The sequence below is a fragment of the Trichomycterus rosablanca genome, chromosome 2 (assembly GCF_030014385.1).
Source record: "Trichomycterus rosablanca isolate fTriRos1 chromosome 2, fTriRos1.hap1, whole genome shotgun sequence".
NCBI classification, from domain to species: domain Eukaryota; kingdom Metazoa; phylum Chordata; class Actinopteri; order Siluriformes; family Trichomycteridae; genus Trichomycterus; species Trichomycterus rosablanca.
In genome coordinates, this window is record NC_085989.1 from 56,698,587 (window position 1) to 56,714,989 (window position 16,403).

Below are 16,403 nucleotides of genomic sequence, written 5' to 3' on the forward strand. Positions count from 1 at the left end.
GACCCGACGAGACATGGACTTCTCTAGACCCCTGAAGGTGAGCTGTGGTATCTGGCACCAAGATGTCAGCAGCAGATCCTGTAACTCCTGAAGGTTGTGACGTGGAGCCTCCAAGGATCGGACTTGTTCGTCCAGCACGTCCCACAGACGCTGGATTGGATCGACACCTCAAACTGGTCGTTGTGCTCCTCAAACCTTGTGTGTCAGGGAGCATCATCCTGCTGAAAGGGGCCACAGATATCAGGGAAGCGTCTCCATGAAAGGGTGAACATGGTCTGCAACGATGCTTAGGTAGGAGCTACGTGTCAAAGTAACATCCATGTGTTCCCCAGGGTGGTGATGCACACGCACCCGGCCAATCATTGCATTAATTGTTGGCTGAGCTCCACCTAAATACCTGTATGGAAACATGTAGGTAGAGCTGAGTATCACAAAGAATGTGTTGGAGTATCTGAGGTGCCACACAGTAATATGGGGGTGGAACTGAGGCACCACACAGTATCATATGTGGGGCAAAAGTGCTGATCAGGAACATATTGGTGGAGCAAGACACTAAAAAGCTCCATCACAGAAGAATGTGAGTGTAGCAAGAGTAATAAACTAATTCAAAACATATGAATGCAACTACTGACTGAACGAGAATGTGGATGGAGCAACAGTACAGAACAGAAGAATGTGGGTAAGGCTGAGGTACAAAAATAAACTACTAGAGTCAAAAAAATAGAACCTTGTAGAACCAAAGATACTATTTATGAATATACAAACATTAATGTACAGGACGGGCGGCACGGTGGCTCAGTGGGTAGCACTGTCACCTCACAGCAAGAAGGTCCTGGGTTCGATCCCCAGACAGGGCGGGGTCCTTTCTGTGTGAAGTTTGCATGTTCTCCCCGTGTCTGCATGGGTCCAAAAACATGCAGTCAGGTTAATTGGAGACACTGAATTGTCTTATAGGTGAATGGTTGTGTGTATGTGTGTGTGCCCTGCAATGGACTGGTGTTACTGTGTGCCTTGTGCCCATTGAAAAACTGGGATAGGCTCCAACACCACCCCACCACGGCTTACCCCTTCCTTTCAGACGTAACCTTTATTTTCAGGTTCTTCCTTTTTTATTGATTTATTCTCAACTCCATTCTACAGCAGGTTAAATGATAAAGTACGCAGATGAAAATGTGCTGAAAAATGAGGAGAAAAATAATAATAATAAGAAGCAGATACCATCAATCACAACATGAATACAGAAATACAATATTGTGGTATTTAAAACTCGTTTCACTTTTAAATCATTGACTGCAGAATCCCTTAAAGTTGAATATTGGGACCGTTACTGTTTAAATACTCACATACACACACCTCCTCGTTTCTACACTCACTGTCTATTTTATCAGCTCCACTTACCATATAGAAGCACTTTGTAGTTCTACAATTACTGACTGTAGTCTATCTGTTTCTCTACATGCTTTGTTACCAACTTTCATGCTGTTCTTCAATGGTCAGGACCCCCACAGGACCACCACAGAGCAGGTATTATTTAGTCTAGTCAGTCCACCTTGTAGATGTAAAGTCAGAGACGATCGCTCATCTATTGCTGCTGTTTGGTCATCAGAGGTCACAGGACGCTGCCCACGGGGCGCTGTTGGCTGGATATTTTTGGTTGGTCTACTATTCTCAGTCCAGCAGTGACAGTGAGGTGTTTAAAAACTCCAGCAGCGCTGCTGTGTCTGATCCACTTATACCAGCACAACACACACTAACACACCACCACCATGTCAGTGTCACTGCAGTGCTGAGAATGATCCACCACCTAAATAATACCTGCTCTGTGGTGGTCCTGACCATTGAAGAACAGCATGAAAGGGGGGTAACAAAGCATGCAGAGAAACAGATGGACTACAGTCAGTAATTGTAGAACTACAAAGTGCTTCTATATGGTAAGTGGAGCTGATAAAATAGAGTGTAGAAACAAGGAGGTGGTTTTAATCTTATGGCTGATCAGTATATATATATACTAGGGCTGTCGAAGTGAACGCGATAATAACGCATTAACGCAATCTCAATTTAACGCGATTTAAAAAAAGAGTGCCGTTAACGCAAATTCTATTTGGCTCTGCGAGTCATCCGTAGTTCATGTTGAGACTTGACCGTGCATGGCATCTCTCATTAAGACGGCGTTTCTCAAATGTAACCGAGCGTCGTAGTGATGCACTTTCTTAATAAATAAATAAATACACAGTATATTCACAAGTTGTCGGGAGCAGAACACTTTTATTACTTTTTCTGTTATGGTACCGAATAGCGGACAGCTAGAGTCATCGCGTTAGCCAAGCATGCTATTCCATGAACTATGGAAGCCCCAAAGGGTCAAAACACACTCACTTCGTGTAGAAACGTCCATCAAACCATTGTCACGATACAACCACAGAAAAGTCTGTTACAATAACTACACCTTATCCCACCTAAAGCACCGCTGATCTACAATGTTTGCTGATGGAGAAATTTTTACCTACAATCTGACATACAGTATATACGAAGTCAAGGGTCTCTGCTGGATAGTATTACTGCCTAGTATGTGACTGAATAAAACTCCCTTACAGTTTTCTCTTGTCACAGCAGTTTTTAACATCAGTACATTTAGCATAAAATGTGTTCACCATTTTAATTGTAACATTTCACTTAAAAATCCTTGTTTTCTATAACATTTACACAGATTTTTTTAATGCGATTAATCGCGATTAACTATATGAAATTCTGAGATTAATCGCGATTAAATTTTTTAATCGTTTGACAGCCCTAATATATACGTGTATATATATATATATACAGTATATTATGCATTCTTTCCCTTTTTCAGCGCGTCCAATAGCGCGATTGTGTCTCAGCCGGTAGGCAGAGCCGAGACTCGATACAATGTATTCGAGATCCCAGCTCTGGTGTTCCAGTGTGTGTTTTACCGCTGCGCCACCTGAGCGGCTATTTTTGCTAATTTTCTACATTTAAATGTTTCAAATCTTCCACCAAATATTTATATAAGACAACACAAGTGACCACAAAACACAGCTTTCAAATAATCATTTTATTTATTAAAGATAAAGATTGATTGTCACCTTTGGCGGATACAACTGCAATCAAACTGATGGGATAGAGAGCAGAATTCATGCTTCCCTTCAATTACTACAAGTTATCCACGATCTTTGACCTTCAAAGCACCCCCAGACCATCACACTACCACCATCACGTCCGACTGTTGGTATGATGGTGGATTATGGTGGAATGCAGTGTTAGCTTTACACCAGATGTAACAGGTCCCATGTCTTCAAAAGTTCCACCTTTGACTCAACTGTTCAGAAAGCTCTGTACGGTCCACCGAGGGCCAACCATCGATCTTGGGACCGTTGAGCGGCTGCAGAAAAGATATTATGACCAGAAGAGAAAAGTGACCACTTTTCAAGACGGAGACCTTGTTTGGATCCGGACCCATCCACTGTCTCGGGTGGGGGATGCATTCATGGCCAAACCAACCCCTAAGTGGCAAGGTCCTGCCAAAATTCTACAGCAGGTCAATAAGGTAAACTGTTCAGTAGCCATGTTAGACACTCCTGACAAAAATGACATTTATGTTCCTCAGGCCCTTGTTGGGAGAATATCCTGTTCTATTATCCCAACCTAACCTTGGTCTGGATTCAATTCTAGAATTGTGCCAAATTCAAATTTGCTGTTTATTTTGGACCCGGGTGGTCAACCTGGTTTTGTGTGCTCAACAACTTTCAACTGTTTAGGACCTATTCTACAGTCGTCAGGTGTCCTACAGAGGCTTTCAGACTGGCAGTCAAAGCAAATGGATTACTGGTGAACTGGGTCAACCATTATGTAGGATTGGACTTTCTGGAACTGGGTGAGACTGGTTAAGTTTACCTGTTGAAAGCTATCTGCAGAGGGACTCTTTACATCCTTATTGTTATCCCAGACATGGGTCAATGGTACATGGTGTGAAACTTGCCTATGGTAATATGATGGTGAATGTCTCAAACCTCTACTTGGCTAAGTATTGACAATGGTATTCTTACTATTAGGAAAGGCACCCCCCCCCCCCCCCCCCCCACTTTATACAATTCTGTTAACCTCATTCTTTTTGATAAAGTAGACCCAGTGAGTGTTACAGAATATCATCCTAAAACTCTTGGGCAACATCTAGATGTTTTGGCAAATCTGAGACAAGCCTTTGAGTTCTTTTTGGTCAGGAATAGTTTGCACCTTGAACTCTCCCATGGATGGCATTTTTGCTCAGTTACTTTCTTATTGTACAATCATGTACATTTACCTTAACTAAGGCAAGTTGCATCTGCAGTGCTTTAGATGTTCTGGTTCTTTTGTGACCTCCTAGATGAGCCACCAATGCTTTGTAACCCTTTGTGAGACCTTCTAGGCTGCTTCGCATTGCAAGACAGTTCTGTTCTGTTTTAAGTGATGTTTAGATTCAACAGATCTGGCAGTAAAGTAATGCCAAGTTCACACTACACGACTGGATCTCTAGTAATCGGGAGTCTTTAAAGTCGGTGTGGCTTTCACACTATTTTCACCATCTATCACCAACTGGAATCGCAGGCGAGCTTCTCTGGTCTCCCAAACTACGTTCTGTCATGAAAACACACGTGAGAAGTGACGAGGGGTTTAACGACACCACGTCCAAAAATGCACGTCAACAAGTAGCGAGCGATCAAAGTTTGTGCGCTGATGTGCAGCGTAAAATCAAGGAGGAAAAATAAATGAATCTGAGTGGATTTGGCAACACGAGCAGCATGGAGGAGGTTAATAAATATTTCTGCAATGCAGCGTGGGTGTTTTGTAGAGAACGATAAGATCAGAAATACTGTATAACGTGTGTGTGTGCTGATGTATTCTGATATAAACTATATTACTCCCCTGTCCCACCTGTTTACACTCCTCCCCTGTGTTTCCCCTCACACCGTATCTTGTGTTCTCATTGGCTGTTCGACACAGCACTCATTGCCAGTCGGCCGACTCATATCCAGATATTTGACAAGCTAGATATTTATCTTCAGTCCCGCCGCTCGGATCGAGTTGTTGAGTAGTTCACACATAGCGATTGAGAGCCGAGTTTTGATCGCCCAGCGCAGGCAGGCCGTAGCTTAGTGATTAAGGTACTGGACTAGTAATCAGAAGGATGCTGGTTCAAGCCCCACCACTACCAGGTTGCCACTGTTGGGCCCTTGAGAAAGGCCCTTAACCCTCAATTGCTCAGACTGTATACTGTCACAGTACTGTAAGTCGCTTTGGATAAAAGCATCTGCTAAATGGCAAAAATGAATAATTTCAGTTACTGCCCAAGGTGGAAAATATCATATAATAAATATACTGTATAATAACACAGAGGCTATTTAAAGTAGCTTATCCACATACTGGAATGTTTTTGGAATGCAAGAGAGGACACCGGACACTGAGCCACTGTGTCACCCAAATATAGACATTATCTGTTACATATCAGAAGTATTTACACTAGCGGCAACAACCGACGGCTCCGAGTCGGCACACTGGTGTCTCTTAAGTGTTAATAAATAAGTAAAGCTAAGTCCACACTTGGAGCACTGATACGGTTTTTCTCCGGTGTGAATGCGCTGGTGGGATCTGAGAGCACTCTGGTTATTAAAACTCTTCCCACAGTATGAGCAGTGAAAGGGTTTCTCTCCAGTGTGAATGCGATGGTGTTTTTTAAGATGACTCTGTTGATTAAAACTCTTCTCGCACTGTGAGCACCGATACGGCTTCTCTCCCGTGTGAATGCGCTGGTGTTTTTTGAGATCGTTCTGCTGATTGAAACTCTTCCCGCACTGCGAGCAACGGTAGGGTTTTTCTCCGGTGTGAATGCGCTGGTGGATTTTGAGATGAGACTGGTTGTTAAAACTCCTCCCGCACTGCGGACAGCAGAACGGCTTTTCTCTGGTGTGAATGCGCTGGTGTTTCTTGAAAGCACTCGGGTCGGTAAAACTTCTCCCGCACTGTGAGCAGCAGTACGGTCTCTCTCCCGTGTGAATGCGCCGGTGGGTTCTGAGATTACTCTGGTCGGTAAAACTCTTCTCACACTGCGGACACCGAAACAGTTTCTCTCCGGTGTGAATGCGCTGGTGAGTTCTGAAATGACTCCGGTTGGTGAAACTCTTCCCGCAGTCCAGGCAGTGATACGATTTTAGTCCGGTGTGAATGCGCTGGTGTACTCTCAGAGCACTCCGGCAGCTGAAGCTCTTTCCACACTCTGAGCAGAGGTTGATTTGCTTGTGAGGGGTGTTGGAGCTGAGAGTACCAGTAGACATTTGCTGACTACTGGAGCTCATACTGGGCGTCAGATCCTCATATTCGACCTCTGCTGGTTTCACCAGCGTCTTATATCTGTAATAGTGGGATCTCTTAATGTGTCTGTGGAGATGTAATTGTGTTGTATAGGACAGTGGACACAGGCAGCAGGGAAACGCGTTCATTTCTGAAAAAAAAAGAAGAAAAATAAGCTCCACTTACCATATAGAAGCACTTTGTAGTTCTACAATTACTGACTGTAGTCCATCTGTTTCTGTATATGCTTTGTTACCCCCTTTCACCCTGTTCTTCAATGGTCAGGACCACCACAGGACCACCACAGAGCAGGTATTATTTAGGTGGTGGATCATTCTCAGCACTGCAGTGACACTGACATGGTGCTGGTGTGTTAGTGTGTGTTGTGCTGGAGGTTTTAAACACCGTGTCCACTCACTGTCCACTCTGTTAGACTCTCCTACCTAGTCGGTCCACCTTGTAGATGTAAAGTCAGAGACGATCGCTCATCTATTGCTGCTGTTTGAGTCGGTCATCTTGTAGGCCTTCATCAGTGGTCACAGGACGCTGCCCACGGGGCGCTGTTGGCTGGGTGTTTTTGGTTGGTGGACTATTCTCAGTCCAGCAGTGACAGTGAGGTGTTTAGATCCACTCATACCAGCACAACACACACTAACACACCACCACCATGTCAGTGTCATTGCAGTGCTGAGAATGATCCACCATCTAAATAATACCTGCTCTGTGGTGGTCCTGTGGTGGTCCTGACCATGAAGAACAGCATGAAAGGGGGCTAACAAAGCATGCAGAGAAACAGATGGACTACAGTCAGTAATTGTAGAACTACAGAGTGCTTCTATATGGTAAGTGGAGCTGATAAAATGGACAGTGAGTGTAGAAACAAGGAGGTGGTTTTAATGTTATGACTGATCAGTGTATATTATTCAGTGGTAACTTCAATGAAAAAGTCGTGCCGCACTGAATGCTGGGATTGCCCTCAGCGCTGAGGAAGCATCTGATGCTCCCTCGAATTCAACCAGCCTCCTTATTGGGAGCGTAAAATGTGTCTATGTAGAGAGAGCACACTGGGTTTTTTAACACACTCATAGTTTTCCCACAACATCGCAGTATGAAACTCCTCAATGACCCACAAATCAATGCTTATCACTGAACCAAATACATCAGTGGAGATGTTTGTTACTGAATTAATTGTACGTTATGACGAATATAACTTGCTTGTATCTGTTATTGTTTACATAAAGAATTACCTATATTTAAAGCAATTCTGTGTTGTTGTACTGTACAGATGACCTGTAGATCAAGAGTACGGCTGGGAACACAGCAGTGTTTGATACCAGAGTAACAGAACTCCAAATATAAGGAGGATTTATAATACCATTAGTAGTAGCATGAATAAAAAATATCATCTTACTAAGAGCATCTTTATCTGTAGGTTCTTCCTCTTTAACAGGATCCATCAAAAAACCTCCATGCTGTTGGTCCACCAGAGCAACGTGTCCCTCTGAGGTAAGGTGCTCCACAGGAGCTGATGTTTCTCCACCTGCAATTCCATTAGTATGTAAAGCAGAAACATACCAACATAACTGTATCTGGTCACTTATTGTGAAAGACAAATTTGAACAAAGAAGCCTGATTATTTTCATTTAAAAACATGTAGAGAAGCTGTAGTTAATAATCCATCAGAATTTTGAGGTGTGTGAAGATTTCCACTACAACTGTATTATGAATAAAGTTCTGTAACATGTACTGAATTACTGGAACCAGTTGTCATTAATCAAACCACCTCACAACCTGCAGAGATCTGTTCCCTGGATGAATCTGGATTTGGACTAAAATAGTGGGAAAGTGAAATATGTCCATCTTTGTTACTTACAGAGGTAACCTTCATCCTCAGCTTCCTCCTCTTTTATTATTATCTTCAGAATTTCTCCATTCTGTAGATCCAAAGAGGTTCCATGTTCCATCTCTGCTGCTTCCTGTGCTGATTCCATTATAATAGATTATAACGGAGGAGAATCTAGGGGGAGAAAACATCATGAACAATGAATCATTGTCAGACTGCACAGCTGAGATCTTACTATTAATGAGTCTGTTTACATCACATTTTAATTACATCTTCTGTTTTTTTTACCCCGAAGGTGGTTCTGACTAGGGCTGGCACCGATCCAATACTCTGTATCGGTCTGATATCGGCCAAAATCACTGGTTCGGATATCGGAAGGAAAAAAACGATCCGATACTTTTGCTTAATGTAAATAACACTTCATGTAAATAACATCTAATGTAAATAATTATTAATGTAAATAACACTTCATGTAAATAACATCTAATGTAAATAACACTTCATGTAAATAACACTTCATGTAAATATCACTTCATGTAAATAACATCTAATGTAAATAATTATGTAAATAACACCTAATGTAAATAATTATTAATGTAAATAACACTTCATGTAAATAACATCTAATGTAAATAATTATTAATGTAAATAACACTTCATGTAAATAACATCTAATGTAAATAATTATTAATGTAAATAACACTTCATGTAAATAGCATCTAATGTAAATAATTATTAATGTAAATAACACTTAATGTAAATAACACTTCATGTAAATAACACTTCATGTAAATAACATCTAATGTAAATAATTATTAATGTCAATAACACTTCATGTAAATAACACTTCATGTAAATAACATCTAATGTAAATAATTATTAATGTAAATAACACTTCATGTAAATAACACTTAATGTAAATAACACTTAATGTAAATAACACTTCATGTAAATAACACTTCATGTAAATAACATCTAATGTAAATAATTATTAATGTAAATAACACTTCATGTAAATAACATCTAATGTAAATAATTATTAATGTAAATAACACTTCATGTAAATAACACTTCATGTAAATAACATCTAATGTAAAAAATTATTAATGTAAATAACACTTCATGTAAATAACATGTAATGTAAATAACACTTCATGTAAATATCACTTCATGTAAATAACACTTCATGTAAATAACACTTCATGTAAATAACATCTAATGTAAATAATTATTAATGTAAATAACACTTCATGTAAATAACATCTAATGTAAATAACACCATGTAAATAACACAATGTAAATAACACTTAAAGTAAATAAAGCCATTCAGAAATTAAAACACACTGATCTAGTTAAACTTTTAGCATTTAAAAAATCATCTACTACTGCCACATCTAAACACACTGTTCAAACACAATAACAATCATCTACTACTGCCACATCTAAACACACTGTTCAAACACTAACAGTCATCTACTACTGCCACATCTAAGCACACTGTTCAGACACAATAACAATCATCTACTACTGCCACATCTAAACACACTGTTCATACACAATAACAATCATCTACTACTGCCACATCTAAACACACTGTTCAAACACAATACAATCATCTACTACTGCCACATCTAAACACACTGTTCAAACACTAACAGTCATCTAGTCATCTAGTAAATAACACTTCATGTAAATAACACTTCATGTAAATAACATCTAATGTAAATAATTATTAATGTAAATAACACTTCATGTAAATAACATCTAATGTAAATAACACTTCATGTAAATAACACTTCATGTAAATATCACTTCATGTAAATAACATCTAATGTAAATAATTATGTAAATAACACCTAATGTAAATAATTATTAATGTAAATAACACTTCATGTAAATAACATCTAATGTAAATAATTATTAATGTAAATAACACTTCATGTAAATAACATCTAATGTAAATAATTATTAATGTAAATAACACTTCATGTAAATAGCATCTAATGTAAATAATTATTAATGTAAATAACACTTAATGTAAATAACACTTAATGTAAATAACACTTCATGTAAATAACATCTAATGTAAATAATTATTAATGTCAATAACACTTCATGTAAATAACACTTCATGTAAATAACATCTAATGTAAATAATTATTAATGTAAATAACACTTCATGTAAATAACATCTAATGTAAATAATTATTAATGTAAATAACACTTCATGTAAATAACACTTAATGTAAATAACACTTAATGTAAATAACACTTCATGTAAATAACACTTCATGTAAATAACATCTAATGTAAATAATTATTAATGTAAATAATTATTATTGTAAATAACACTTCATGTAAATAACATCTAATGTAAATAATTATTAATGTAAATAACACTTCATGTAAATAACATCTAATGTAAATAATTATTAATGTAAATAACACTTCATGTAAATAACACTTCATGTAAATAACATCTAATGTAAAAAATTATTAATGTAAATAACACTTCATGTAAATAACATGTAATGTAAATAACACTTCATGTAAATATCACTTCATGTAAATAACACTTCATGTAAATAACACTTCATGTAAATAACATCTAATGTAAATAACACCATGTAAATAACACAATGTAAATAACACTTAAAGTAAATAAAGCCATTCAGAAATTAAAACACACTGATCTAGTTAAACTTTTAGCATTTAAAAAATCATCTACTACTGCCACATCTAAACACACTGTTCAAACACAATAACAATCATCTACTACTGCCACATCTAAACACACTGTTCAAACACTAACAGTCATCTACTACTGCCACATCTAAGCACACTGTTCAGACACAATAACAATCATCTACTACTGCCACATCTAAACACACTGTTCAAACACAATACAATCATCTACTACTGCCACATCTAAACACACTGTTCAAACACTAACAGTCATCTACTACTGCCACATCTAAACACACTGTTCAGACACAATAACAATCATCTACTACTGCCACATCTAAACACACTGTTTTACCCCGTGTCGTATAAAGTGTCTACAATTGGAAGATGTGGATGTCAATCAAACGCAATGGACCAATTAGAATTGATGCAGAGTTGAGATTTTCCGTTAAAGTTCCGTCACGTTTTTAGATTATTATTAAACCCTGCTGGATTTTGAAGAGGACGTCTGTGGCTAAGCGGGAAACGGTGCAGTTTGTTTTATTTCATAACACTAATGGATTCATCGGTGAGGATGTGAGAGATTCTCCAAGCGGGGACAAGATAGGTAAATTTGTTTATTTTTGATTATTTAATTGTTTCATTTTTACTGTTTATAAATAATATATTATATTATTTATTTTATAATTTTTGCTGCCTCTTTAAGGTGTAGACTTGAGAGTTGACAGATCTAGAATATTATATTGAAACTATAATTTAATTGGTAAATACAGATAAAGTTGCACTTTAAATTGTATTTTAAATGTTTGTACGTTGCTGTTAAACAAGCCAAAAATGCTGCTAAATGTTCTGTGTGTAAAAGTGAAAATAAAAACAGCAGTTCTGTATAAGTTTAGAATATTTGTTTCACAGTCTGAGCGTTGTTATTTAGAGAGCTAGTTTACCCATGGTGCATTGAGACGTGTATTATTACTGCTTAGTTGTTTGAAAGGAGAAATGACAGTATCGGAGTCCAAAGACGTGCAAGTGAGGTGAACTGGAGACACTCAAATGTTCATGACTGTGTTTGATATAACCTTGTGAACTGATGAATCTTGTGTAATGAGTAACTACCGTTCCTGTCATGAATGTAACCAAAGTGTAAAATTCTCATAAACAAACAAACAACCTGAAAACTAAGCTAAAATAACTTATAATAATAATATAATAATATAAAAAAAAGCTTAAAGGGCTTGATGTGTTTCTATAAAACTGTTAGATGTAATAACGAAGAAACTCTGATTCATTTCCGATCAATCGCTTCTTTGTGCTGGATCGGTTCAAATGAATCGGTTCATCAGTACTGAATCATGTGTGATGCTAACAGTTAGCGGAGCAGCTAGCAGTTTGTGTGTTTACTGTTTACCTGAGAAGGGAGTTAAAGCTCCTCAAATCCTCACAGTGATATTTTACTCTGAACTCCAGCATTATTATTAATTAGAATGCAGTTAGTAGTGCAGTAAATAAATAAATCAATATTTACGTACAGATGATTCACTTTAGTACAATCACATCAGCTGGTGCAGCTTCTTCCTCTAGTAGTTTGAATTGAGCTGGTTGATCTGCTGGTTTGTTTTCTCCTCCTACTGGACTTCGGTGATGTTCATAACCACTGTCAGAAACATTTTCACCTAATAATTAATATAGTTAATAGTTAATTTATCAATATTACTTTACATTGTCCTTAATCTGTATTAAACAACAGAAGTATTTGGACACCCCATCCAATTGTATTCAGGTTTCAGTGACACCCATTGCTTCATGTTTACAACAATTCTATAAAATAAAAATCCCAATTTCCAGAAATGTTGGGGCATTTTGTTAAAGTGCTTCAATTTGTAGCAGAAATAAAATAGTTAGATGTAGCCATGTCTCATCAAGTCTGACGTACAGTAACGACAGAATGAGCCCCGATTCTAACCTCCACATTCACTCAACACTTACTTCACATTCCAAACCATGTAAACACAGTGGTGAGAGCTCCGGCGCATTCACGTGAGAAGCTTTTTGCGCTTTGAGTGCTGCAGCAACCACAAAAATCGTGATCCCAAAACAGCAGAGTGCGCGGCGGTCTAACTGAACTCGCTAAGAAATGCGCTGTTCCAAGATCTCCTCGATTAAGAAGCATAATGAAACAATATAGACGTGCAACACGGCGCCGGTGCTGCTGTGGTACCATCAAAGCTTTACACAGTGAACAAACCAGCTTTTAGTTTTGTACCAGTTTTAAGTATCACCAAACTTTGGATGATTTGGGTCGTGGAAAACTTGGAGCTTTTATTTGTAAGCTCTACAATCGTCCTCTGACGGCTGCAGACGGTGTTTTTTTAAGACTGTACTTGATGCCGCCAACCAGTGAATGGACCAGATACGACTGAGGTCCTGCACACAGCGAGTAGTGCTGAGGGAATCATAGGGACGCTTCTATGGATGGAGACGTAGAAATTAAAAAGGATAATTTATAATCATAGTTTTAAGAACGATGCATCAACTTCAAATATTGACTAGGTCAAACAATCGCGGTAGCCGTATTATTCTCTTAAACATTTACTTAACTGGCAAAAAAACAAAGTAATTATTTTTCAAAGTTAGATTTTTGTAAATACAAACAAGTTTAGAAAATTTCTCCTCTTTATCTTCCAACCTTGTCATATCCATTTACCCATTTGTATCTTTGCTGCACTGCTCCAGCACCCTATACCCTGACCGAGGAGGGAAACTTCCTAACTCGCGTACATACACAGATCAGCTATAACATTAAAACCACCTCCTTGTTTCTACACTTACTGTCCATTTTATCAGCTCCACTTACCATATAGAAGCACTTTGTAGTTCTACAATTACTGACTGTAGTCCATCTGTTTCATGCTCTTTTTCAATGGTCAGGACCACCACAGAGCAGGTGTTATTTAGGTGGTGGATGATTCTCAGCACTGCAGTGACACTGACATGGTGCTGGTGTGTTAGTGTGTGTTGTGCTGGTACGAGTGGATCAGACACAGCAGTGCTGCTGGAGTTTTTAAACACCTCACTGTCACTGCTGGACTGAGAATCGTCCACCAACCAAAAATATCCAGCCAACAGCGCCCCTGTGCCCACTGATGAAGGTCTAGAAGATGACCGACTCAAACAGCAGCAATAGATGAGCGATCGTCTCTGACTTTACATCTACAAGGTGGACCACCTAGGTAGGAGTGTCTAATAGAGTAGACAGTGAGTGGACACGGTATAAACTCCAGCAGCGCTGCTGTGTCTGATCCACTCATACCAGCAAAACACACACTAACATTCCACCACCATGTCAGTGTCACTTAACGTGAACAATGCTCCAGCCGAGATTTTTAAATCACCAGAAATGTCCGGGATTCTGCTTCTGTAGTCGTTTTGCACTGATTTCACTTTTCTCTTTAGGTCCAGCCTTCTCGAACTTGCACAAAAATGTCTGGATCCTGGGGAAGCAGAATGAAGAGAGAGAGAGAGTTCATCAGGTAAATAAACTATTTTCTGACTATTTTAAGTTACCATTACTGACTGCTAAATTTCTATTTAAAAACATGATTTGCACCAATGTGCTTACAAATAAAATCCAGACACCATTTATCTTCATGTATCACCGTTTATTACAATAATGTTCACTCATTATAAACCAGTGACGATCATGTACAGTGTATCACAAAAGTGAGTACACCCCTCACATTTCTGCAGATATTTAAGTATATCTTTTCATGGGACAACACTGACAAAATGACACTTTGACACAATGAAAAGTAGTCTGTGTGCAGCTTATATAACAGTGTAAATTTATTCTTCCCTCAAAATAACTCAATATACAGCCATTAATGTCTAAACCACCGGCAACAAAAGTGAGTACACCCCTAAGAGACTACACCCCTAAATGTCCAAATTGAGCACTGCTTGTCATTTTCCCTCCAAAATGTCATGTGATTTGTTAGTGTTACTAGGTCTCAGGTGTGCATAGGGAGCAGGTGTGTTCAATTTAGTAGTACAGCTCTCACACTCTCTCATACTGGTCACTGAAAGTTCCAACATGGCACCTCATGGCAAAGAACTCTCTGAGGATCTTAAAAGACGAATTGTTGCGCTACATGAAGATGGCCAAGGCTACAAGAAGATGGCCAACACCCTGAAACTGAGCTGCAGCACAGTGGCCAAGATCATCCAGCGTTTTAAAAGAGCAGGGTCCACTCAGAACAGACCTCGCGTTGGTCGTCCAAAGAAGCTGAGTGCACGTGCTCAGCGTCACATCCAACTGCTGTCTTTGAAAGATAGGCGCAGGAGTGCTGTCAGCATTGCTGCAGAGATTGAAAAGGTGGGGGGTCAGCCTGTCAGTGCTCAGACCATACGCCGCACACTACATCAAATTGGTCTGCATGGCTGTCACCCCAGAAGGAAGCCTCTTCTGAAGTCTCTACACAAGAAAGCCCGCAAACAGTTTGCTGAAGACATGTCAACAAAGGACATGGATTACTGGAACCATGTCCTATGGTCTGATGAGACCAAGATTAATTTGTTTGGTTCAGATGGTCTCAAGCATGTGTGGCGGCAATCAGGTGAGGAGTACAAAGATAAGTGTGTCATGCCTACAGTCAAGCATGGTGGTGGGAATGCCATGGTCTGGGGCTGCATGAGTGCAGCAGGTGTTGGGGAGTTACATTTCATTGAGGGACACATGAACTCCAATATGTACTGTGAAATACTGAAGCAGAGCATGATCCCCTCCCTCCGGAAACTGGGTCGCAGGGCAGTGTTCCAGCATGATAATGACCCCAAACACACCTCTAAGACGACCACTGCTTTATTGAAGAGGCTGAGGGTAAAGGTGATGGACTGGCCAAGCATGTCTCCAGACCTAAACCCAATAGAACATCTTTGGGGCATCCTCAAGCGGAAGGTGGAGGAGCGCAAAGTCTCGAATATCCGCCAGCTCCGTGATGTCGTCATGGAGGAGTGGAAAAGCATTCCAGTGGCAACCTGTGAAGCTCTGGTAAACTCCATGCCCAGGAGAGTTAAGGCAGTTCTGGGAAATAATGGTGGCCACACAAAATATTGACACTTCAGGAACTTTCACTAAGGGGTGTACTCACTTTTGTTGCCGGTGGTTTAGACATTAATGGCTGTATATTGAGTTATTTTGAGGGAAGAATAAATTTACACTGTTATATAAGCTGCACACAGACTACTTTTCATTGTGTCAAAGTGTCATTTTGTCAGTGTTGTCCCATGAAAAGATATACTTAAATATCTGCAGAAATGTGAGGGGTGTACTCACTTTTGTGATACACTGTATACATTAAACATTTTAAATAAATATTATATTATAAATATTATATTAATATAATAAAATATGATAATTATTATAACAAAACAAGAATTGTGTAACATTAGGGGGGCTTGTACATGTTAAGAACTGAGTTCTAGTGAAAAGGTTCAGTGCTTGGTTTTGGGGTAAGACAGTAAATTAGCATATTAAGAT

The 16,403-nt window shown here is 39.0% G+C and overlaps 1 protein-coding gene across 2 annotated transcripts; it reads right to left on the reverse strand.

Moving 5' to 3' along the window:
• Positions 1 to 4,123: 4,123 nt before the first annotated feature.
• Positions 4,124 to 12,458, reverse strand: LOC134335692 (zinc finger protein 180-like). 2 transcript variants are annotated; one of them, XM_063018294.1, is made up of 4 exons: positions 12,397 to 12,458; positions 8,216 to 8,359; positions 7,754 to 7,882; positions 4,124 to 6,493 (listed from the first exon to the last, which is right to left on the reverse strand). In XM_063018294.1, exons 2-4 carry the CDS (start codon positions 8,331 to 8,333, stop codon positions 5,493 to 5,495), a joined length of 1,248 nt encoding a protein of 415 aa, XP_062874364.1. In that variant the 5' UTR covers positions 8,334 to 8,359; positions 12,397 to 12,458; the 3' UTR covers positions 4,124 to 5,492. The 2 variants fall into 2 exon arrangements, with proteins under 2 accessions (XP_062874364.1, XP_062874357.1); XM_063018287.1 differs by lacking the exon at positions 12,397 to 12,458 and adding an exon at positions 8,456 to 8,594.
• Between the last annotated feature and the right edge of the window lie 3,945 nt (positions 12,459 to 16,403).

What these genes read in the sequence shown, in the direction of transcription:
- LOC134335692 (XM_063018294.1), bottom strand. Translation starts at nt 8,333, where the DNA reads ATGGAATCAGCACAGGAAGCAGCAGAGATGGAACATGGAACCTCTTTG. An exon ending in TGAGGATGAAGGTTACCTCT is followed by an intron (nt 7,883 to 8,215) that starts GTAAGTAACAAA and finishes ATGGAATTGCAG; the next exon opens with GTGGAGAAACATCAGCTCCT. An exon ending in TACAGATAAAGATGCTCTTA is followed by an intron (nt 6,494 to 7,753) that starts GTAAGATGATAT and finishes TTTTTTTTTCAG; the next exon opens with AAATGAACGCGTTTCCCTGC.